This window comes from Pezoporus occidentalis, unplaced genomic scaffold (genome assembly GCF_034315485.1).
Source record: "Pezoporus occidentalis ecotype Australia unplaced genomic scaffold, CSIRO_AGI_Poc_V1 ctg8, whole genome shotgun sequence".
NCBI lineage: Eukaryota > Metazoa > Chordata > Aves > Psittaciformes > Psittacidae > Pezoporus > Pezoporus occidentalis.
In genome coordinates, this window is record NW_026916158.1 from 9774452 (window position 1) to 9799066 (window position 24615).

The window sequence follows — 24615 nt, forward strand, 5'->3', positions numbered from 1 at the left end:
CTGCCTGATCACCCTCTTGGATGGTTCCTCCGGAAGGAATGGGCAGCATGGGAAGCTTTTACATGTGTTCTCCTCGCGTTGAAATCCCTGCATTTCCACAAGCTGCTGGGAGGTCATTTTTAAGTGTAATGCTGTAAGGGCATTCAGATCTGCTTGAATGCTGTAATAATGGCGGTTTGGCTTTGGCTCTTTTCTGTGTGAGGGGAAACTGTTATGTCCACATCTTCTCTGTGTTGGCATGTTCAGTGTCTAAGTCTAGTGGCTAATACTAAGCTATCAACACGTGACCATTAAAACAGGGAATGTTTTTAAAAAAACCAGCCAGAGTGGGATCTCATAAATGAATAAATAATTTGGAAAAGCTAGAAAGAAAATGAATGTCCAGCCTGCAGTATGGGCTTCTCCCAGATACACTAGGAAGTGCTCTGTAAGTTCATGTATGTGCTATTAGGTATGACAACAGCAGCATGACAGGAATTATATTGATGTCTCAGACTTTTAAAAAGTAATCTCTAGGATTTAAATTTAATGGTGTCCTTAATAGTATGTGGGATTTATTTTGTGTGATGTGCTTTTTTTTTTTTTTTTTTTTTTTAATTTTCCCCGATTTTACATGTAACTGCCTGTGTGGTAATCATTATTAACAATATGGTTTGAGTCTTCCAAGATTATGCTTCCCTCCACCCTCACTACCAAAGAAGAGGTAATGGTATACCAATTCCCAGCAGTATCTTTATAACCTTCTGGACAGGTGATCCAGGAAGACTTTCCGGTTAAAGTTATGTTGTCCTCTTGCTAGGTCTCAAGCAATTTTGCTATAAACTAGCTGGGTGACTGGGACTTACTGCTGAGGAACTTAATTCTATGGAGCCTGCATAGCTGTGCATGACATTAAAATTGTAACTAGGGTGGCAATATTGATAACTGAATATGCCTAGAATCATGATAGATTTGTAGTGTTGACTTATTGGTCATCACTAGTTAGGAACTTACCTGATGTACTGTGAAGATAGGAAGCCTGACCAAGAGTCTCAAACATGATCTCCTGAACTCTAGAAGATAAGCCCTTTTCTACATTGCTGTTGTGCCAAAGCATCCATGTTTTTTTTTTTCTTCTGATTTTTACTTTGCTATGTAAATGGACAAGCATTGCACAACTTGAAAAATAGTATGTGCTGTTCTCTACGGGTTTTACTGTGTCATGTCTTTCAGACAGTGCTTCAATATGTTATTTAAGTGGCTACAGAGTCTTGCGGTCAGGAGGAGAACAACTTCAGTTAAAGTGATAGAGGGTTATTATACTACAGCAGTTGAGAAACAGTGGCTAGTCTAGATAAATTCTGTGCAAATATTTAAATCTGTGTGAGTGATGAGTCACAGCAAGTGTATGTTTCTTGTTTTGTGCACAAAAGAATGTGCTTTATGTTGGGCAGGTGCTTTAGAACAAACTTTCTGGTACAAGATTTGGGTATGAGAGTAGTAAGAATTCTGCCTTTCCACTATGTTCATTTGAGCAAGGAGAGCACAGATATATTCTACCTGTGGAAAGACAGAAGGCCTGTTTATATGATGATGTATGGCTACTTCTATTGTATTACAGTTAGTGTAGGACAATAGACCAGATCGTACAGACAGGCATGCGTATATATATATATATATATGCTTATGAATTTTGAAGACTTGTGCTTTTTCAGAAAAGTAACTTCCCTTTGAGTAGAAAAAATATGTAAGAGCAAGTAGTGATAGGACAAGGGGTAATGGCTTTAACCTGAAAGAGGGTAGGCTTACATTAGGTGTTTGAAGCTCTTTACAGTGAGGGTGGTGAGACACTTGCACTGTTTACCCAGCAAAGCTGTGGCTACCCAATCCCTGGAAGTGTTCAAGGTCAGGTTGCATGGGGCTTTGAGCAATCTGGCCTAGTGGAAGGTGTCCCTGCCCGTAGCAGAGGACTAGATGGTCTTTAAGGTCTCTTCCATCCCAAAGCATTCTATGATTCTGTTATTAAATGCTGCTGGTTCTACTCCCTGGCTGGTCATTTTTATGTAACCAGTACACCTAGGGGGAGGGGAAAAGTAAAAATGGCAAGATGTTTTGTGTACCCTGCTAATTAGCATGCTGGTAATGTTTCACTTCAATGCTAATCTTGGTCTCAGATGTAATTCATAATATTTTATCAGTGAAGCAAATAAGTGCTTTTAGTTTCTTGGTGTTTGTGATAAAACTTTTTAAAAATGAACACTAGAGTTAGTGCTTCCCTGCTGCTCAAAGTTGAAGTACCCTCTGCAGCTTTCTGTGCAAATAAATTATTTCTGTGGTAAGCAGCCTGTTCAGAATCATTTTTGTAACAGGTTTGTTGTCAGTCCTTTCTGTTAAAAACTGCGTGACTCCTAATACTCTGTCAGAACTACCCTATCAGTGTGAGTGGGAGTTTAATAACCATCTACATGTTTTATTTTCAGAAGTTTGACATTACTTCTCACTGCTTTAGTCCTAGAACTCTTATTGTGATTTTTGCAACTGTAACTTAGCTTAGCACGTCTATCTGTCTTCTAGCTGTTGAAGAAAGAAGCAAGACATAATCATGGCTGACAACAGTATACTTGTGTCTGAAACTGGGAGGAGCCTCTTGTCTGATTCTTCTGTTCTTGATTCAAAAATTGTAGAAAGCTCAAAAGAGAATGTATCTCTTGGATCTGTTTTGAATGTTGAAGGTAATGGGAGAAGGTTATTTTAAAACTATTATGTTTTTTCAATGACTGATTACTTTGTAGATATGTAGTGGTTTTGAAAAACCGAAAGTGCTTTGCTGAATTCTAGACTTAAATGTAGGGTAGCCAAAATGGTGTTGGTTTGGTATCCTTTCACTAACATATGGACTGTCTTAATTTGTCACTCATCTTGTTATAAGAATTTTGGGGTTACAGCCATGAAATCAAATGGGTCTTCTGACTGATGTATAGAAAGCTGTTAGTTCCATTTGATGCTTCTGTGGAATGAGTAATTGCAGGTGATATTTTGAGTGTTTGGAAACTACTGCTGTATTGTGTGCAGGCAGACCTTAGAGAGGCGAATAGTCTTAAGCTTGAAGTTCATTCTAGAGCAAATCTTCAAATTAAGACCCAACAAAGCCATTTCTTTTTCCTTCAATGCAGTAACCAAAATCCAGTGGCAGTTTTATGGTGCAAATAACATGGAGGCAACACTTGTCCACTTCTCCTAAACTTATTAATACATGGAGAAAAAGAACAAGATACCTAACTTCAGTTCTGATATTCCATGGTGAAACTGAGCAATTACTAGGAAGTAATGAACCTTGTCAGACAGGAACACAGAAAAAAGATACCAGCTGTCTATTTTCCATCAAGTCTTGGAATCTAATTCTGCTAGAAGCATTAAGTCAGTTTTTCTTTTTAACTTTTTTTTTGTTTGTTTTGTTGCTTTCACTAACTCTTCTTGCATGTTCTTGCTTTGACTGTAAGTAACTGGTTATAAGTTGCAGACTCTTTCAGTCACCGTCCAAGCTAGCTAGGCCCTGGCAGATAAACCTTAGGTGTAAAGTGTGGGGCCAGTTCTGTGCACACTGCCACACCTAAAAAATCCTCTGCGCAGGCCTGAAGGGTTTACTCACACTTGAAAAAGCGTGGGTAAAGCCCTTCCCAAATCCTCGTTTGGCAAGTCAAGCCATAATCATCATAAGTTGCAGAATCTCATTTCACCATATGCTAGAAAATTTCATCTCTGTGGTCAGTTAGGTATGCCTTAATTAAAGACTTCTTGAGCTAACATTTAATTTCAGACTTGTTCCTGATAAACAGGGTATCTTGGAGGGATGCAGTCTGCCTTTATTTTTTATATATTGCTGCTTGCTTTAGACTGAACATGGATTTTTCTATTAAAATATGAATATTACCTTTGTGTCTCTATAAACAGAAGAAATGCCTCAAATAGAAACAAGAGTGGTTTTGGTTCAGGAAGCAGGGGACTGTGAAGAGCTTCTGAAAGCCTTGGAGGTATGTGGGTCTAAGATAAAAAGATAACATATCATCTGATATGAGGTGGTATGCTTTTAGACTTCTGGTTACCAGTCTGGTTCTGTACTAAAGTTCTCCTCTTCCACAGACCATTAAGATAATGGAAGTACCAGTTATAAAGATAAAGAAAACTAGTCCTGGTAAAGCAGAAGAAAAACTAATAAAAAGTATTATTCATATGGTATGTCATGCAATTAAGCACACATGATTGCATGCAGCATGTTGTACTTCACTGGGGCTGAAATGTGCACACTATATTAATTGGGCATAATGGTCATATTACATGCTAATGGTTCTGATGGTGTCACTTAAAGCTCATCAAAATTGGCACTTCTTTTACAAACTTTCTTGAATATGGAAGTAATATCTGCAGCTCTTAATTAGTGGTGTTATCTAACAGGGAATGTTATCTAACAGGGAATAGAAGATTTGATGGAGGCATTCAACTGCATGCTTTTATTCAGTCAGCACATAAGTTTTTGCTATGATCTGACTTCATAACTGGTTAATTGACTTCTCTTTCAATTGAAAGCTGCATTTAAACTTAAGAGTAAGAAGTGGTTTTCCATTTCTTAATGTGAAAAGCCTACAAAATAAAATTTGGAACTATTGATTGAAATTGGAACAGGCAAATTTTTTAGATCCCTTTAAAAATATCAAGCAATGAACAAAATTGACTTCTGTCCTTTAGGTCTTAAGCAGCATAGTGCTTCCTGTTGCAAGCTGTATACTACTTTTTAGTAGCATCCAGAAGAACTTTAAGCTGTTCTGACAGTCTGAAATTTAATTTCTCTTTGTGTTTAGTTTATTTTTTCTCTTTCTGTAAATATTTCCAGTACTGTATTATCAGTGTGAACTGAACTGATACCTGAACTACTAAAGTAACTAGAATTCTCATTCTTCAGAAGCAGGAATTGCTTTAAGACTTCTGTTTAGATGCAGTTCATACCTATTCTTATGCTAGAGAGCAAGGCATCTCAGCCTTCACAAAAGCTAAGAGCAAATTTGTTGAAATGTGAAACATACCTTTTTCTAATGATGCAAAGTAAAAACCAATTGAATTTTGATACTAATGTAAGTATTTTGTCTGAATAATGTTTTTCACTTCATCCCTATACATCAAGGAAATTAAAGTGCCCTACATAAAGACAGACACAATAGAAGAACTTGGAGATTCTGATACCCCAGAATTTGAGTCTATCTTTGTTGTATCAGAATTTCAAGATTCTATCTTCAACAACCTCTGCAAAGCAGATTGTCGTGTCATTGGACCTCCAGTAGTACTGCACTGTGCACAAAAAGGAGAGGTATGTGTTTCTTTTGACATCAGCTGAGTAGTTCTCTGGTGCAGTGAGTTCTAAATCTTAAGTGTTCAAAATGGAGTCTATTTTGCTCTGCCAATCAATCATAAATATTTTTAGCAAGAGAGTTTAAGAAAAGCAAGCTTCTTATATTGTGTTAGAATATTGCATGTAGCAAGAAAGCAAAGGAAGACAGTAGGAAGACTACAGCTGCTGCAGTAGTTGTGGTTGTCGTTGACCCACTAATTGGGATTGTGCCATTATGAAATGCAGCATACAAATGATGCTCCAGCAGATGCTTTATATTTCCAAAGGTTGTCACGTAAAGAGGATGATCTGAGGAGAGGAAAAAAGGATGGAGCATTACCTGTAGAAGTTGGGGATGCTGTAGTTACTTTGTCATAATGATGTCAGGTCTGGAGCTGAGGTATAACTGAATCATAGAATCATAAAATGGTTTGGGTTGGAAGGGACCTTAAAGATCCTTTAGTTCTGATGCCCCTGCCATGGTAGGGACCCAGAAAAGTCTGTACATAGACTCGGGCTAGTGTCTGATGCATCTTAATGCTAGGAACAACAGTACTATATTAAAGATAATATTAAAACTTCAATGGAAGCAATATGCTTTTGACTAATATGATTACTTCTTATTTTCAGCCCTTACCCTTTTCCTGTCGTCCACTGTACTGTGCAAGTATGTTGAACTTGGTACTGTGCTTTACAGGATTCAGAAAGAAAGATGAATTAGTAAGACAATTTTTTTTCCTTTGGATTGGTAAAACTATGTTAAGTTTATTTTCAGAATAATCTTCTGTTCAATCTCAGGGGTTTAACCATTACTAGAGCTTGTGTGTGGGGATGAATTATTTGCTGTTTTGCTTTGTTGCATGTCCAAAGGCAGTGATATTGGAGGATGGGAATGAAACTGCTTCCTTTTCAGAATAATTTTGTCCATGCTATTTTTGGTCACTTTTTGAGTGATATTAAGCAGCTTTGATTCAGTAGGGCTTAAAGATTTGTGGATTGAGGCCTTAGATATATAATTATGTTTACCAAACAGTGTCCTCCTACTTGTACAGTTAGTAGTGTGGTGAAGTAAAGCTTTGTAGTCCAGTTCAGAACATTTGCAGACATGCTGTCTTGCTGCCATGCTATCGTGCTATCGGGACTTCAGTTTTGACATGTCTAAGTATGAAGTGATTTGATACTCAAGCACTTTACTTTTGCATTTCAGTGATGCAGGTGACACCCAGTTTCCCTCTTGGACACCTGGGAGTCAACTATATGATTCCATGTCTTCATTCGGAAAGAAAAACCCAAACAACACCAAAACCAACCAACCAAAACCAACAGAAAAACACCAAACCAAACAAAACAAAAGCTTTACCCTGTTAGGGATAATTAGGTTTGATCTGCTTAATTCAAACTGGACAAATTGCAGTGTAAATTCTGGCAATTGCCCCTTCAGAGAGCTGACTAAATCAATGAAGAAAACATGCTTCGAGTCTATTGTGTATGAGAGGGTAATGGCATTACGTATGATCATTATGAGAGTACTGGTGGCTTGAGTAGTCTTCCTCAAGTTACACAGCAAGGCTGTATTAACTCTTTAAAAAAAAGGTTTATAAAGTTAAACCAAGTTGTTTTAAGTACAAAGACATTGAGTGTAACCTGTTAGCTTGCTTTGTAAACTGTTTTTGTATTGCTCTCACTCTGCACTGTGCATTTCAAAAGATATACTGAAAACTTATTTCATCATTATTTTTCAGGTTAAGCTGGTGACCTTGGTTCACCATATGGGTGGAATTATTCGCAGGGACTTAAGCTCAAAAGTCACACATCTGGTGGCGAACTCAACACATGGAGACAAATTCAGAGTATGTACTCTTGTACTTTTTGGAAAATTCCACAATTTGGTTCTTGTAGGCTAAGTCTGTAAATTATATTTCAGCTGGTAAACTGCTGGGTTTTTTTCCTGTACTAACAACAAGAACTTGTAATGGTGAGTTCTTAGTCTCATGGTGTGGAGCTTTGACATGTTTTTTGTCTCTGTTGGAGAATAATAATAATAAAACCTGCCAATGCTAAGATTTTGAAATATGCAAGTATAGTAAATAACCAAAATGCTTAAGTACTTAAGTACTGATGTTATCAGTACCGAAAAGATTGACAAATACTTGCTCATCAATGAACAAGTTTTTTTATCAATATACTTGCTTTTTTTGACTGCCCAAACAATAAAGGTTAAGGTAACTTGCAAAAAACTTAGTACCGAATTTCTCTGCATCTTGTTTAAACATTATTTGTTACTTCTTATGTGTAAGTGTTCAAATCTTCCTTTATGTATAAATGCATGTGAGTTTTGGTGTTGTCAAAAAAAAAAGGGAATACTTCAGAACATGTATGTCCAGTTGACAAGTATATACAAATGTGTAGGTTTTTGTACTGTGGAATACGATATAGCAATGCCTGTGTCCCTTGACTCTCCCTTGTTTGAATTATTAGCAGGCTGTTGCTTTTTTCCTAGTCTTTCTAGTCTTCCAATTGGAAGACCTACTTTCTAACTCTGTTCAAACACTTCTATCAACTCAAAGGGAAAAGGTAGGGAAATTTTACTATCTTTCTCAAACAGTCATGGAAGTTCCTTTTGGAATAGTTGCCTTCTCTTTGGTAAAAGGAGACTGGGATGTGTGTCTTGATTCAAAATATCAAAAGCAGAAAAAAGATCCGATTTTCCACTGGAGCAGAGGTTTTCCTTTGTGATTTTGTCAGTGGTAAAGGACGAGAGACTAACAATGGTGCACTTTGGAGTAAGTGTCAAAATAATTATTGATCTGATTTCCTAGTCACTGAAGAATTAATACATTCTAACTCTTGGGAGTTAGTTGGACATGATTCTTGAAGGAATATTTTCACTTTTTGCAGTATCTGTCTTAAGATGAAAGCAAGGTTATGAATTTTTCTTGGCATGGGAAAGACTTAAATGGAAACCCTTGATACAACTTGTGCTTCTCCTGTTTTGTAGATTGCTGTGAGTCTTGGCACTCCTATTGTGAAGGCAGAGTGGATTTATAAGGCGTGGGAGAGAAGGAATGAAATGTATGTGTTTATTTGCCTTCAGCCTTAACCTTGCATCCTGCTCACCTTTGGTGTGGTGAGCTTTTGTTTAAGTAGTGACGTAGCACTGATTTAGTGACCTTTTTGTGTGTGTTTTTTTAATTTTTTTATTATTAACTTATTTTTTTCTCCTTTCAGTGATTTCTGTGCAGCTGATGATGACTTTAGAAATCAGTTCAAGGTTCCTCCCTTCCAGGATTGCATGTTAAGTTTCCTTGGATTCTCTGATGATGAGAAAGCTAACATGGAAGAAATGACAGAAATGCAAGGTTATTGTTTATGAAAATTGCCCTGTGGAAAGATTGGGGTTTATAGCTGATAAATACTTCACTGAAGTTGAAATACTAGACTGTGAATATTTTAATGAAGTCTCTTGAACGTGAAGAGCTGTAAATTGATTTTTAGATGTTGGTATATGAATAAGTTCTGGTAGCTGTTGAAGATTTCAGACTTCGTAGGCAGATTGAAACTATACAATTGAAAAAGAAGTAATTATAGGATGCTTGAAGATATACTGGAAAACTTGCTACATAGTATGTATGTTCTGCGGCAATTTTTGTAACCAGTTTTGTGGTTATGCATGTTTGCATAATTCACAGAAAGCATCTACAATGTTTACAACTTTGATATGAATCATCACTGTCAGAACACTTGATTGGAAGTGTTCCAATTTCCAGTAGTGTGTTACAATATTAATAATCGCATTGGCAGTAATGATGTAGCAAATTAGCAATACAAGTCTGGAGATAATTTTAAGTTACATGTGACAGCACTATAGACATGGGAATGGAGCAAGCTTGTAACAGCAAGGCTTCCTCACAGGCTTGAAGTAGATAAAAGTTGTCTGGGCTTGCCTTCTTTTCCTTCTTTTTTTTTTTTTTTTGTTTTTTTAATTCTCTTCCCTCACGAGATTGTGGCATGCACAGGTCCTAGCTTGTGAATGTCTCTAGGGTGAGTGTTCCTGGCTTGCTCTTCCAAGAAACAAGAAAAGCTTTCCAGAATAATATTGCATTTGTTGCCAGACAGATTTAAATGCTTCCTGAATGCCGTGAACTCTGACTTTTCAATGTGTACTTTACTACCATGAATTATATTTTATTTCCTAAAAGCTGCCCACTGCTGGTACTAGCTGGGATGTTACGTAAGCCCCAAAACTGGTCAGGTTACTGAAGAGTTCATCTCTTTTTGATTCTTCTCTTGTTAATGACAGGTGCCACAGAACTATCAAGTGATCTATAATTTCTAACAGTAATAATATTTGGTCTTGCTAACTTGCCTTTTTTATCTAGGAGGACACTATTTACCAGTTGGTGATGAAAGGTGTACGCACTTAGTGGTTGAAGAAAGTACAGTAAAAGATCTTCCATTTGAACCTTTAAAAAACCTTTATGTTGTAAAGCAAGAGGTTAGTACTGGCAAATTCTTGAAAGAATATTGCTGTATGGTACTCCATGTGTGAGATGCAAACGTGCTTATTCTAGAAAATAGTGTATTTAGTATGCAAACTCTGCCTTACTAGGTACTTTGGGTGAAGTGCTGCAGTGTGTTCTTAATGTGTTTGTGTTTTTGTCTTTTTTTTTTTTTTTTTTCCCTTTAGTGGTTCTGGGGAAGCATTCAAATGGATGCCAGAGCTGGAGAGTCCATGTATTTATTTGAAAAGGTATGTTGCACTCTCCTGTAACGTGCAGCGTGTATCTGGTGGTAAAACTGCCATACACAATGTTTCAAAGCAGTATTTAAGTACCAGAGAATCCATTCTGAATTTTATGTATAGAACACTAATTTGGATTTTATTTATTTATTTATTTATTTTTAACTGACAACCATGTTAGTATTTTGTTTGACTAAAAGCAAGTTCAACCTTTGGGAAGCAGGAAAATAGCTTCACTTGTTTTCCTTTGGCTTCCCTAAGAATAGTTGTGTTATGTGCTGATCTCTACAATTCACTTACTTTTGTACTGAACTGAGCTGGATACAGTGAGTGAAAACACTAAACTTTCTTTTACTACAGTCAGAGAGTCCTGGTCTCAAGAAGTCTGTGTCACTACTTTCTCTGAATACTCCAAACAGCAATCGCAAAAGGCGCCGTTTGAAAGAGACTCTTGCACAGCTGACCAGAGAAACAGATGTGTCGCCATTCCCTCCTCGGAAACGCCCGTCAGCTGAACATTCACTTTCGATTGGGTCCTTGCTGGATATTTCTAACACTCCAGAGTCGAGCACTACTGGTGGAGGTAGAGATAAAACCTTTCATTCAGACACACTTGCAATGTTTAAGAGCTCTCTGCATACAAGTGTTAGGGAACTTTTACAGATTTTGCTACAGATTTGCAAAGTAATCCCAGGCTTTTGCCTTTTTGAAGCATGTCAAAAGCAGAATTGGAGTGAGGAGTTCAGACGGAGGCCAGGCTGCCTCTTGTCATCACAGCATATTCATATCTGAAGGAAAACAAGGAAAAGATATGGAACTGATAAGTGTGAAGTACAGTGTTACTCCCCGATGCTTCAAATACTCTCCTGAAAGTCTGCAGCAAATAAGTGATGTAGTTAAAGAGTAAATCATCTAAAAACCTCTTTAGTTGGGATACTTGGAGAAAGGAGGGCAAGGATTCTTTGCTAAAGGATTTAAAGGGAAAAGAGCTGCAAAGCCAAATCATAGGTCTTTAAAACATTCTGTTGAGGTAACACTCTGTGCCAGAAAACTGTCATGTCTTCTGAAGAATTTAAATCACCAACTGTTTTTGAGATAACTGTCAAAGATCTTTTAATATCTCTGCACATCTAGCTCTTGTGGAAGAGAGAAAGTGCAAAATTTTGGAGAAGTCAAAAGCTAATATCTGAACTTTAAAAAAAAAAAAGAAAAAAATAGTCTCCAGTTCCATCATATAGAGGAGGTATCTGGAGTCACTACTGCTTTAAAAAGGCTCATGTATGCAAGTCAAATAAGAAACTTCAGTGAGGCACAATCTGTAAGTGATAATTTAGAAGGAATTGGAAAGATCAGCTTACTCTCAAAGACCAGCTTTCTTAGCTCATGCTAGTGCCTTTGTAACCCTTTGTGTGGAATTTTCTTATAAGCCAACATCAGCAGACAGTTTCAGGAAAATGTGCTGTTTCGAAAATTACAGGTAAGATACTTGTTTCATAGTAACTGTGGCAGTAATGAACTTTGACATCAAAACAAGTGAGTACAGGCTTCCTAAGGGCCGATACATGAGCAAGTATTTAAAATTAATGGACTGTTCCAGTTCCATCTTGGCTGTAGCCTGAAGAAAAATTACTTTCTTGTGTCTCTCTTCCCCATGAGATGAAGTGTATGTATTTCATGCAAAGACTGATTTTAATAACTGGCTTTGAGCTACATACTTAATGCAGGTATGCTAGGCAGCTGAAAGGTAATCATTTTGATGGGAAAGTGAAAGTAGAAAAATACTTTTGTACATAGCATATGTATAAATAATATTCAGCACTTAATCCTCACTTCCTATTAAACATAATAGGGTTAAATCATTGACCTGCCCATAAATGGCTTACTAGTTTCAGATTAATTTTGACGAATAATGTTACTGTTCTATAATAAAGCTTTAATAAAGCAAGCAGTTTTTTTCAGAAAGAGCTCTGGTAATTATAGAATAACCTACAGAATATCCCTTTTTTAAAAAAATAAAATCAACCAGAAAACAAACAACTTTCTTAAAAATTATTATTTCTGCCCTCCCCCCTCCAGCCCACCATCTTTGAAGGGTGAGTTTTTCCTTATGGACTCTATTAATAATAAGCTCTCTTTCTTTCTTTTGCAAATCTCTTCATCAGAAACACCAAAATCTTCTGCAAGGCCTTCCAAAAATGCAACTCCTCTTGCACTAAAACAGTCTGCAAGATGGCAGGTTGCAAAGGAATTGTATCAGACAGAAAGTAACTATGTTGATATTCTAACAACAATCATTCAGGTAAGCTGATTTTTAAAGCAATTACTGCTCAATTGTGGGCACTTAGTGTTTGCTTTAATGATTATTTTCAACCTGTGATCTTCAGGCTTTTGAGGGCTTGGTTATATCAAAGGTTTTAAACAAGATAACAGTGTAATTTTACTTTTAAATAAATTGATTACAATCTTAAGTAATTTACTGACATAAGAAAATGTTTACTATCTATTAATAATAAAGGTTGAAAAATACAGTTTCTAAGCAATGGATTGCAGTTTGTATGGAAATTCCAAACTTCAGGAAAATAGGATCTCCATCACTCGGATTTTTAAGATAATGGTGAATATAGAGATGGCATAATTCCGCCATAAGTTGCTTTTGCTAAATGGGAGTATCTCAAGACTATGACTGCAGGAAAGTATAATCTCGAGGGGAAACACTATTGCTTTCATAACTATGTCTAATACAATGTGTGGTGGTTAGGAGGGCATTAACTTTTTTTGTCTAATCCAACAGTTGTTTCAAGTTCCGTTGGAAAAGGAAGGACAACTTGGGGGACCAATCCTTGCACAGGAAGAGATTAAGACCATATTTGGCAGCATTCCAGATATTCTTGATGTGCATACTAAAATCAAGGCAAGCTCCAACTTCTCCCTTGCAGGGGAAGCACTGATACAGACCTTGAACCTTTTCTGCATGCTTCAAGTTGTATCGGCAGGATAGGTGTAGATTCATCCTCGTGCTGTTACCTATTGTTCAACCTGTGGAATTAGGTGCAAATCCAAAGTACACTTTAAGTTATAACACTTACATATAAATATCTGAAGTCTGAGTATTGTGCATGTAACTAATACTGCTGTTCATGAGTTGTCTTCTCCTTTTCTGTTTTAGTACCTCTTCCTGTAGGAGGTTTTCTGTAACTGATACAGAACCAGTCAAAAGGGGGCAGTGGCATCAGATGTTACTACCTCAGAAGTACTTATAACATACATGTTTCTATTAAAGCAGTAAGCAAGAACTCTTGGAAGGAAAGCTAAAATCATGGAACTAAAATGAGCGAATCACAACCCCCTACACCCCCCCCCCCCCCAAAAAAAAAAAACAAACAACAAACCCAAACCAAACTACAAAACTCCACAAATAAAACCAAAACCAAACAAAACAAAACCAAACCCCACAAAAACCAACAAAATGAAAATCAGCATTTTCCTGGGCTTTAGACATCTTCATATAAGGAGACTACTATCATTCAGGAAGAAAAAATAATCCTTCCTTAAATGGATTTGAACCAATTATCAGAAACTACCAGTTCATGAAACTGGCTCACAATTCAAATTTTGAAGCAGCTAGGCTGGTACTAAGGACTGATAAGAGCTGATTAGAATTTCCTGTGAGATTGTTTCCTTGAGTCTGTCTTTATTTTGTATTTCAATCTGGACTGCAAGTGCGCTGTGAAGCCATCTCTGGATCTCACAATAGACTGTGATTCAAGTCTTCCTCAAATATGAAGCTGTAATATTTCCTTTAAATAATGGCAAATGTCTTTTCTGGTCTGCATTTCACTGTAGGCTTTTAAAATAGAGGGACTTGCAGACTGGTTGTAACTGAGTGAGGGTTTTTTATATATATAAAAAGTTATATATATATATATATATATATATATATAATATAATATATATATATATATTTTGGGGGGGGGTTGGGTGGGTGTGTGGGTTTTTTGCCTTTTTTTTCTTCTTTTTTTTCCTTGTTTTTTTTTCCTTGGTTTTTTTTTTTCTTCTTTTTTTTTTCCTTGTTTTTTTTTTTTTCCCCAACTGTTGGGATGTGGCCTAATCATGATAGGTATTGATATGTGCCTATTGAGATGAAAGTAGAGAGTACGCGTGTCCATGTGTCTAGGATTCACCTGCAGCATGCAGTGTAGACAAAGTTGCTTAAATAGTATTTGGGTTATGTTTCCCTTCATCTTTGGTGTAATAAAATATGAGAAGTGGCAGCAACAAATATTAATGGTGAAACCTTTTCACTCATGGTGAAACCTGAACCTTCAGGTGTGCCCTTCTGTCCCTGTTACTAGCTGACAGTGAATAAGCTTGATCCTTGTTAAGCTGATATAGGCTTAACAGCTTGGTCTTGCTTTCCTTGACGCCCTGGTGCAGCAAGTGAGGGAAATCTATGCTAGTTCTATTTCAATCCTATTTTATGGACTTAAGAGGAGTCCTGTATTAGTTGTGCACTCTTAATTAGAATTGGTTCAACAGTCTTCTGTGTATTTTTTCTTTTTTTTTTAAATCATCCTGTGGGATATGTTTTGTAGTGTGTTGGACAAAGTAGTGTCCTCTTGTTGCAGAGTTGTCTAGTGCTAAGCATGGCTAAGTTCTGCTTGCATTGATTCAAAACTACATATTTAATAAACCAGAGGTCTCTTGTTTTCAGCTCTCAGTAGACTGTAGGGGCTTAATTTGAAACTGTACAGCTTTTAGGATTGCCTGTTTTGTCAGCATGGAAACACACAGCTAATTATATATGTTTGGCAGAACACTGAACCCATCTTTATAGCTTTATGCAGTTCATTCTCATTTTATTTTCTCCCCCCTATCCCTGCATGTATTCTAGGAAGACCTGGAAGATCTTATGATGAATTGGACTGAAAGCAAAAGTATTGGAGATATCGTTCTTAAATATGTAAGTTTCAGTTTCTTTTGTTTATGCATTGGTGCTATTATGAGCTGTTATCTTGTCTTACAAACAATCCATTTATAGGAGTTGGCAGATAAAAGCAAAGCACTACTGAGTGAGAAAGAACACTAATTTGAATCATTGTATTTTCTGTTTAGACTTTTCAGTTGATGAGGTACTCTGTATAGGTAATCTGTGTCAAGTTTAAAAGTCTGTCCACTTGTATGAGGGGGTAAAACTCCAAATAGATCTGGTTTGAGAACTGTAATTTGCAACACTATGGATGCGCTTTTACTCGGACGTTAAAAGGTGCTCTTCCTGTAGCCTTAACTGTCTGCTGCCTCTGATCAATAGTAAATAACTAGGGAAGTAACTTTCCATGGAAACTTCTTGTGTTGTTCTTTCAAGACTTGAAATATATAAGGACTCCTTGTTTTCCCAAGTACGGAATGTGCAGAAAAGGAAAGCTAGATCTGGGACTGTAATGCATTTTAATGTAAGTGATCTGCTAGGTATTGTGCTTTTGCTGACCTGGTCCATTTTGAGGCAAGTAGTGTCTGGCATTCCAAAGTTTTCAGTCTAAGGTATTGCTTCTGGTGGTTTAGTGCCTTTTAAATGCGATTGCAGTAACTGGATAGAATATTTGTCTGAAATTTTCAGAGTTCTTACTGAAAGCATCTTGCCAGGTGAGAATCTGCCTTACACTTGAGCTGCTCAGCATCTTCTAAGCTTGTCACGTGTAATTAATGTTTCTGAAAGCTGTCTACATTTAATCAGCAGCATTGAATCTTGAGCATCCGGCATGCAAAACTGCCTTGACTTGTTCTGTGAACACGTATAGATTAACAACACTATCTTTATTGAAATGTACCTTTGAGCAGCTTTGTACAGCTCTCGGGGCATATGAACATGTGTATAATGCTATGTAATATGTAAAGCAGAGCTGTAACAGTTGTTTCTTTCAGTCAAAAGACTTGTTGAAAACATACCCTCCATTTGTGAATTTCTTCGAAATGAGTAAGGAGACTATTACTAGATGTGAAAAACAGAAGCCAAGGTTTCATGCCTTCCTAAAGGTAAGTGCCTGTGAAAATAAGTCTTTGTGTAGAACATGGACACCCTTACCAAGTAAACTAGTTAATGCAGTAGGTGGAAAAACATAGAATTTTGGAAGTCTTGAGAAATGAGAACATCTCTTGGTGAGACAGAAATAGGGAGGGATTGAAGTTTCATCCCTCAAGCTTCTTGTAAGACTTTTCTTAAGAGGTCTGAGTTCTTCCTCTGGTATACAGCGTTCAAAGTAGGTTAGTTATGTGCACTTGTCGCAGGAAAAAGTGCGTTCTGCTTACTTTCTCACAAATATGTCTTTTCTGTGAAGATAACTAGAGTTGCTGCTTTTTATTGGTCCCCCTCTCTGTGTTTAAAAGACTTGTATTTCTGAAATAGTTTTTAACTAGCTTTTTGCAGCTGTGAAGTTCCAGGGAGGTAGAATCTCTCAACTTCCCGTGACTAGTGAATAGGAATGTAACATTGGAGATCTAATGGGAATATTCAAAGAAAGTTATTTGAAGATAAGTCTTAAGACTCTTGAGCTTTTCAGATAAAGGTCTATAGTTGATTAATAGAGCAGCGTCGCTTTAGTTACTCCTCTGTATCCAACAAGTCTCTCTCTTAATAGTGGAGAAATTATTGTTGAGTTAGATTTGGAAGAGTTGAGCTTCTGTTTTCTGAGGTACCATCAATTATATCCAAGTATTGATATCTAGAAGATGGGGGATGAATAAGAGAACAGGCCATCCCCCATCCCACGCCACGTTAGCATCAGCAACAAAGACTTTGGGGGTTGATAATATAGATGATGTAAAACTAGACATTGAGAGCATAAATAATACGTTAAATACTGTGCAGATTTGAATATGTATTTTTCTTTTTTTTAAATCCAATATATTAATGACCGAGTATTTATGGTAAGTGATTCTTGAACTTTTACTGCAATGCTAGTTTCAAGGAAGACAATTTTTCTCCTAGTTTGGGATTCTGTGTGTATGTGTAAAAAAAAAAATAAAAAAATTATTACCTTTCTCCTCTTTCCCCCAGATAAATCAAGCTAAACCTGAATGTGGCCGTCAAAGTCTAGCTGAACTCCTTATACGTCCTGTTCAAAGGCTGCCTAGTGTTGCTCTACTGCTAAATGGTAATTTAGTGATTTTTTTCCTTTTTTTTCTTTTTTTCTTTTATTATTAGTTTGTCTGTGAAAGTGTTAAAACTAAGGTAATGTCAGCTTTTGGTCATAATTGGTAACTGCTTTTCTTGAGTTAATCACGCTTAATGAGACCAATTACTGAAGAAAGCATACTTTTGGCTAAATTTCACTTGTTCATATATTTGTTTGCAGGATACAGGTAGACGAAAAGTTTGCTCTGACAACAGTTTTGTCTCTTCAAATACAAATGTAATCGAGATTCAAATGCAGCTTGCATAAACTAGAAAGCAATTCATATTGACAAGGTTTACAGCTTCATGTGTTCCACCTGGTATAACCTGTTTGCTGTAATAATGAGTACATTAATAAAAATAATAAAACCTGCACCAACACCCTTTGCTTCAGTTAGAAAAAGACTTCTGTGCTTGTCTCTGCAGTTCAACAAAAATAGCACATAGTCTTGTTGATTTTTGAATAGCTCAAGGTTTGGTTTTGTGTTGTAGGTGTTTTGTGTGGGTTTTCTGCTGTGTGTTGTTCTCCTCCCCCCCCCCCCCCCCCCCCCGAGAGGCATGGACAGTTGCTGTTCAGTCTACCTCCTCACTTAATCAAGGTTATTTGGACTCAAGGATATATGGTTGTGGTTTTTTTTTTGTTTGTGGTGTTTTTTTTGGTGTTTTTTTGTTTGGATTTTTTGTTTTAATTTATTTTTTCTTAATTATAGATATTAAGAAGCATACAGCAGAAGACAACCCAGATAAAATAACTCTAGAGAGAGCTATTGAATCATTAAAGGAAGTGATGACGTAAGTGATGTTCATTCTGTGAAACATACTGTTATACATCTAGATCTCTCTGTTCCTTCTAAATTGCTCTTAGTGTGTTGTTGCCATAACTTTAGTCTCTGTGTAAATATACATAGTTGTACATGTACTTTAGTCTCCCTTTGGCTGCTGTTGTTGCTCTGGCATTCTGTGGTAGAGCTCTGTGGCATTGTAACCCAGCACTTCTACCTGAACTTCTGCTGACGCCATGCCTCAGCATGAAGCTGAACCTCCCAAGTTCTCTGTTTTGTTCCAGCTCTTATTTCTGTCTATTCCCCCCAGAAAAGACATGTTTTGTCTTTAAATCTTACTTCTATGCCTACATCTACTGAAAGGACATGCTATTGGTGGAAGATTAGTTTCTCCTCCGGTCTTGTTATTAGCTATTCATGGCACCATGCCATGAATTAATTAGCTTAAATCTGAAGTTGTTCAGACTGTAAATCTCAATTCTTTTGAAGTATAGTGTATGTCTCCAGCATGGAGACTGCCTGCATTAGTTGGGTAAATGTTTGTTCAATTTTTAACAACACTTACTTTTAAATTATAATTATTCTTGCATCTGCTTCTTTGTGAGCTGCAGCCCTGACTTGGAGGGTTAAAATGCAGGCTAGAGAGAACTGCAGTGGGTCGGTCTCTAGTCCAAAATCTTATGGGCAGGGAAGGGAATTCTGCATTAACTTTATGGTGTGTCAACTAGTGATAACATAACAAGAATATTCTAGGTCTGAAGTTTCCTATGTGCTTAGCATATGGTATTTGAATACGTCAGTGAGCAAGAGTGGTTGTTTTTTTTTATGTTTTCTGGTTCTGCTGTGTAAACTAGAGCTCTGAATGTTTAGCTTCATTATTTTTGAATGTTTTGAATACAGTGCATTCGTTTGCTGTTGCCTGATACTGAAGTTAAATATGATATGCTTTCCTCAGACATATTAATGAAGACAAAAGAAAAACAGAGGCACAGAGGCAGTTCTTTGATGTTGTCTATGAAGTTGATGGATGTCCAGTAAGTAATTTCTCTGAAGCTGCTAGACCTCTAAAATGACTGTGCACTGGCTTGCTCCCTTTACAAAAGTATGTGAGTTTAAAATGCACTGGTGCTGGTTTAAATAGATTTCCAGTGTTAAGTTGTAAGCAAGCAGTAATCCAGCTCTTGAACTAAATGCTTAATGAGCTTTTTGCTTCTATCACTTAGGCAAATCTCTTGTCCTCTCACCGAAGCTTAGTTCAGCGTTTGGAAACTGTAGCACTTGGTGATGACCTCTGTGACAGGGGAGAACAGGTCACACTCTTTCTATTTAATGATTGCCTAGAGGTAAGATGACTGTATATCTGATGAACTGAATTTTGTGAAAGGCTTGACACTACATATGAATGTAAACAAAATTTAAAACCTGGGGAACAGAAGTCTAAGTCGTGGAAAGCTGATAGTTCAGCAGACGCTGATGTTGCCTTTCCATTAGTTATTGCATAAGCCAACACAAGTAGCTAGTCACTTCTGGATGTTTTGGAGGTGTTAATGTAACCTTTATGTCTTGCAGCCAGATCAAAAAATTTAAAAGAAGCTTAGTATGGTAAGAAATAAATGTTTATTTGAATAGCACTTTGATTAGTACCAGTGGATGAAAAAGTGCTGGAGACCTTGGCTCAGCAGGATGTTTGTCCTTTTAAGATTTAGTCATATTTAATGTAAGTAGACATTAGGACTGTGGGGCAGATCTGTCTGTGCTTAGACTACCAAAAAAAAGAATAATCACATATTAAATGCCTCAGACAAAAAGTACATTAGCAAGAACTAGAAGGGAAAAGTAATCTAACAGAGGTTTTGGAGACCTCTGTGGAGAAGCAGAGGTTGTAAAAGATACTTTATGGTAGTACTTGTTACTGTCTACAGCAGTAAAAACACTGTCTTCATACAAGACTAACTCTATAATAATCCAAAATTAGTGCTGTCTTAAGCAGCACTTAAAAACAAAAGCCTGTTGTTGTGACTAGTGATGGGCTCTTTCTGGGAGTCAGGTTGACTCAGCTTCATCGCTTCTTGGAAAGAGGAAAATGAAAACACTTTCAATAAAACTTTTTGACTTGTCTCTTGTACAAGATACAAGCAACTGTAGATTGCTTACTTAAAAGGACATAGAATCATAGAATAGTTAGGGTTGGGAAGGACCTCAAGATCATCTAGTTCCAATCCCCCTGCCATGGGCAGGGACACCTCACACTAAACCATGTCACACAAGGCTCTGTCCAACCTGGCTTTGAACACTGCCAGGGATGGAGCGTTCACGACTTCGCTGGGCAACCCATTCCAGTGCCTCACCACCTTCACAGTAAAGAACTTCTTCCTTATATCCAATCTAAACTTCCCTGATTAAGTTTTAACACGTTACCCCTTGTCCTGTCACTACAGTCCCTAGGGAAGAGTCACTCCCTAGCATCCTTATAGGCCCCCTTCAGATACTGGAAGGCTGCTATGAGGTCTCCACGCAGTCTTCTCTTCTCCAGGCTGAACAGCCCCAACTTTCTCAGCCTGTCTTCATATGGGAGATGCTCCAGTCCCCTGATTATCCTTGTGGCCCTTCTTTTCCAACAGTTCCATGTCCTTTTTATGTTGAGGACACCAGAACTGCACGCAATACTCCAAGTGAGGTCTCATGAGAGCAGAGTAGAGGGGCAGGATCCCCTCCTTCGACCTGCTGGTCACGCTTCTTTTGATGCAGCCCAGGATAGGGTTGGCTTTCTGGGCTGTGAGCACACACTGCCTGCTCATTTTAAGTTTCTCTTCGACTCACATACAAGATATGTATGTGTTAATGTGAAGTAAAAACTGACTGACTAATGTCCACTGGAAGATCCACTTGATGACTGCATGCACAAGCAACAGCAAGTGATACTTCTAGGATATGAAGCCTTTAGATGACCTTGTGGTAGGCTTCAAAGGGCCCTTGCTTGTTATGCAGGGTAGAATTGAAGTCTGTAGTGAAAAATTACTTCCCCTTTTGATGCTTTTCTTCAAAAGAAAAAAACCTAAAAAAGTTTGAGGTGAGTGTATTGATACCAACTAACAAATATTGCTGGGCCACTTCAACTGTAGACAGTGAACAGTGAAATAAACAAGTTCCCTAAAGATTTATGTGGTAAATAGGGTAAAATACTCCATAGAGTGTTCTCTGTAGCAAGGCTTTCTGTGCCTTGCTGTATACTAGAAGGTGAAAGAATAGGAAAGACAAATCAATGGCAATAAACCCTCTTTTACCTTTTTGTCTTCTATTTAACCACAGATTGCAAGGAAACGGCATAAAGTTATTGGTGCTTTCAAGAGTCCCCATGGCCACACAAGGCCTCCTGCATCTCTCAAGCATGTTGTTCTCATGCCTCTCTCCCAGATCAAGAAAGTCCTAGACATCAGGGAGACAGAAGGTCAGTATGTTTTGAAGTGCTGTGATAACTAATGAAAACTGTTGTTCAGAGTATAAAGGATGAAGGTTGGGCTGTCATGGAATAGAATCCTAAGGTATATTTCATATAATCTCAGAGTATCAGGTTGGAAAGGGTCTTGAGGATCATCTGGTCCAACCTGTCTTGGCAAAAGCACAGTCTAGATAATAACATAGCCCAGCTCTCTGTCCAGCTCTATTTTTAAAAGTATCCAAAGTTGGGGAACCCACCACATCTATAGGGAGGTTATTCAATGGCTGTTTGTTCTCATTGTATGAAACAATGTTGTACGGTATGTTAGGTATGTGATTCTAGTACAAGCTTCTCCTTAAAGCACTGTGGAAGCTTGACAATTCCTTGCATTGACACATTTTCCCTTTTCAAGAATCACTGCAGGATGCTGAATTTGGCTGAACTACTAAATGGCATTGAGAATTAGCAAATGACAGTGAGAATTAGAGGAGTACACTTGACAGCCCTGATTTACAAAACAAAAAAAACTACCCCCAAACTTCAGTCCAGAGCATTAGACTGACCAGAGACAAATGCTATTGCTGTGAAACTAAATCTTCATTTAACTGTGTTGATAATGATAATCGGGAGGAGCTGTGCTTAGCAACTTAAAGGTTTAGATGACTTAATTTCTCTGGCTGCTTTGACATAGTGAGATTGTAGAAGTTTCGCTGAAGTAATGCATTGCTACATCAGCAGAACACATACTGTTACACTGTTCTAGCCATGATAGTGACTTGAAGTCTGGTCAGATGAGTTCCTAAATCTATATGCTAAAAAACATAGATTTGATATTTCACTGTAGGTGGTGGTATGCAAGTCATACTTGTTCTGCTTTATGTTCTCTGAAGCACCTGAACATGGAAACCCAATAAAAAATAGAAATAGCAGAGTATAGGTAGTAAACGTGTTGAATGCCTGCATGTTTTCAAAGGTATGTTAGGGTTTCTCTTTTAAGAATTCTCTTTAGCTTACTGTGCAACACTTAAGTTTACTTTGGGACTTGGGTGATGGGAGCCATTTGTAAGCATACCATTTCATATCTGTGGGGATATTGGCATGCACATCTTGGGAGAGGTCAGCTACTCTCTTACATGCACTCTTATGGGATTGTTTGTCCAGTGCTGCTTTTCTGAATTGGCAGTGGGTTGTTTTTCCTTTCTCTCTCAACTGTACTTAGTGTGCTTCAGCTGTGTCTGCTGTAAAGGAGTAAATCCTGGTTTCAGCAGTAGATTATTTTTCTGCTACTAAGTGAGCAATCTTTGTCAAGTTTAAACAGTAAAACCATTGTAACTTGACTATTTAAATGTGTCATGTATAGTACTAATGTCTTTGTTGCTTTTCCTGCTTTACAAACCAGGGTAACTTGTTCTTTTCTTTGATCTCTGCTCATAAAGAAATTATCTGGCCAACATTTCATTAGTTAATGAAATTGATATTTATTGCTATATACAGTAAAGATAGTCTGCAGACTGTAGTATACAGATTATTTGGTAAATAAACAACTGTTGCATAAATGGCTGATTGCAGCCTCTTGATGGAGGGTGCATACAGAACTCTGGCAAGTGATAAAACAGCTATCATGTAAATAAAGACAAAATCCTTGCACCAAATCCTATTTTACCTAACTCTAGCTTCTGGTAGATGGAGACTTAGCTCTTCTGAAGGTCATCCCCTTTTGTCCTCTGTCTCTCTGCCCCCCCAAATTATAAGAAAAAATGATTATTCTTTGTCCTAATTCCTTGCCTCTCCTTTCTTATAAACGGTAGATTGCCATAAAGCTTTTGCCTTAGTTGTGCGGCCACCAACAGAACTCAACAACAAGCTACTTAGTTTCCAAATGACGACTGAAGAACCTCCTAAAGAAGATTGGTTGAAGATGTTGTGTCGGCATGTGGCTAATACTATTTGTAAAGCAGATGCAGTAAGTACTCCGGAACCATGTTGCTGATTGGAAACGTTTCTCTCTGGCTTGAAGCGCATGAAGCAAAGGAACTTCTTAATAGTGGACATTCTTGAGGTGAAATAGAGCAGAAAACATTTGTGCTAGCATGCCTGCAAGGGAGTGGTTAAAAGGTAGAAAAAAAAAATGCCTGGAAGTTAGCTTTTACAGAAGCTAATTACGTAAATCAAGAATCATGCCCTTCCACCATCACAAATTAGTTATAAATAAATTCTGCACTGTATATCTAAACAGAATTGTCTTCAGCTCACTTGTTTCACAGCTATGTTTCAGTCTGTGGTCCCAGCATTATGATTCTATACGTTTTGCTTTAACTGTGTTAGGTTCAATTCTTCGTTCTATAGCTTATCTTCCTGAACACCATAATGTGAGAGATATGAAGCATCTTCCTCCTGTAGACAGAAGCCTGCCACCTTAAAACAAGAAAATAAATAAAACAATGAAATAAAAAGGCACTGGCCTCACATTTTTAGTTCAGAGTGTGGGCTTTCCACAGCTGGAAAACTAATTTGAAGAGTAGCTCCTCTCCAGTTATGGCAATAGATGGCAGCTAATGTTTAAATTGTGTGAGTGTATCCATATCAGTCATCTAAATTGGCTGAAAATATGTGCAGAGTACTTATAGCTGAAACAATTTGGGTTTGAGCTAGGCATATTTTATGTTCTGCATTTTGCTCTTACTGTGCAATATTTGGATGTCTGATTTTTAAAGACATGCATGTTTTGGAAGGGGTAGTTAAGTAATCAGAATAGCGTCTTAGTTTTATGTTGCTTGGTTTGTCATAGAATCGTAGAGTCATTTAGGTTGGAAAATATCTTTAAGATTGAGTCTGGACTTACTCATGAGAAACTTGGCTTTGTGCTTTTCCTTTTTAGGTGCTCAGCAGGAAAGGTACTGATTCAGAAATGTTAATTTTCTTCAATCTGTCTGTTGCCTATCTTCAGTCTCTTGTGTTATGTATAACACAAAAAGATGGAAAAATGTTGTGTTTTTTTAATAGAAATTCAATCTTTGTGTAATAAATTTATCATGCCCCCTTGTCCCAGGACATTCAGACAGATTGTATGCTGACAGATTGTAACCTACTATGCTGAAACCCATTAGTTATAATTTCTGTAATTAC

At 37.4% G+C, this 24615-nt stretch overlaps 1 protein-coding gene across 4 annotated transcripts in view; it reads left to right on the top strand.

Annotated features, from left to right (window-relative positions):
* Positions 1-24615, top strand: part of ECT2 (epithelial cell transforming 2) — a 31861-nt gene that overhangs the window by 429 nt on the left and 6817 nt on the right. For 2 of the 4 annotated variants that reach the window (XM_062602898.1, XM_062602900.1), the window contains exons 2-22: positions 2554-2711; positions 3931-4010; positions 4120-4212; positions 5156-5338; positions 5990-6079; positions 7102-7209; positions 8358-8431; positions 8588-8718; positions 9739-9854; positions 10047-10109; positions 10461-10683; positions 12263-12399; positions 12892-13011; positions 14992-15060; positions 16020-16130; positions 17152-17248; positions 17979-18060; positions 19006-19084; positions 19274-19393; positions 21360-21498; positions 23298-23452. In XM_062602898.1, coding sequence (XP_062458882.1) covers positions 2582-2711; positions 3931-4010; positions 4120-4212; positions 5156-5338; positions 5990-6079; positions 7102-7209; positions 8358-8431; positions 8588-8718; positions 9739-9854; positions 10047-10109; positions 10461-10683; positions 12263-12399; positions 12892-13011; positions 14992-15060; positions 16020-16130; positions 17152-17248; positions 17979-18060; positions 19006-19084; positions 19274-19393; positions 21360-21498; positions 23298-23452 — 2400 coding nt within the window. In that variant the 5' untranslated portion in view covers positions 2554-2581. The remainder of the gene's footprint in view (positions 1-2553; positions 2712-3930; positions 4011-4119; positions 4213-5155; positions 5339-5989; positions 6080-7101; positions 7210-8357; positions 8432-8587; positions 8719-9738; positions 9855-10046; positions 10110-10460; positions 10684-12262; positions 12400-12891; positions 13012-14991; positions 15061-16019; positions 16131-17151; positions 17249-17978; positions 18061-19005; positions 19085-19273; positions 19394-21359; positions 21499-23297; positions 23453-24615) is intronic. The other 2 variants (XM_062602899.1, XM_062602901.1) reach the window with 1 other exon arrangement.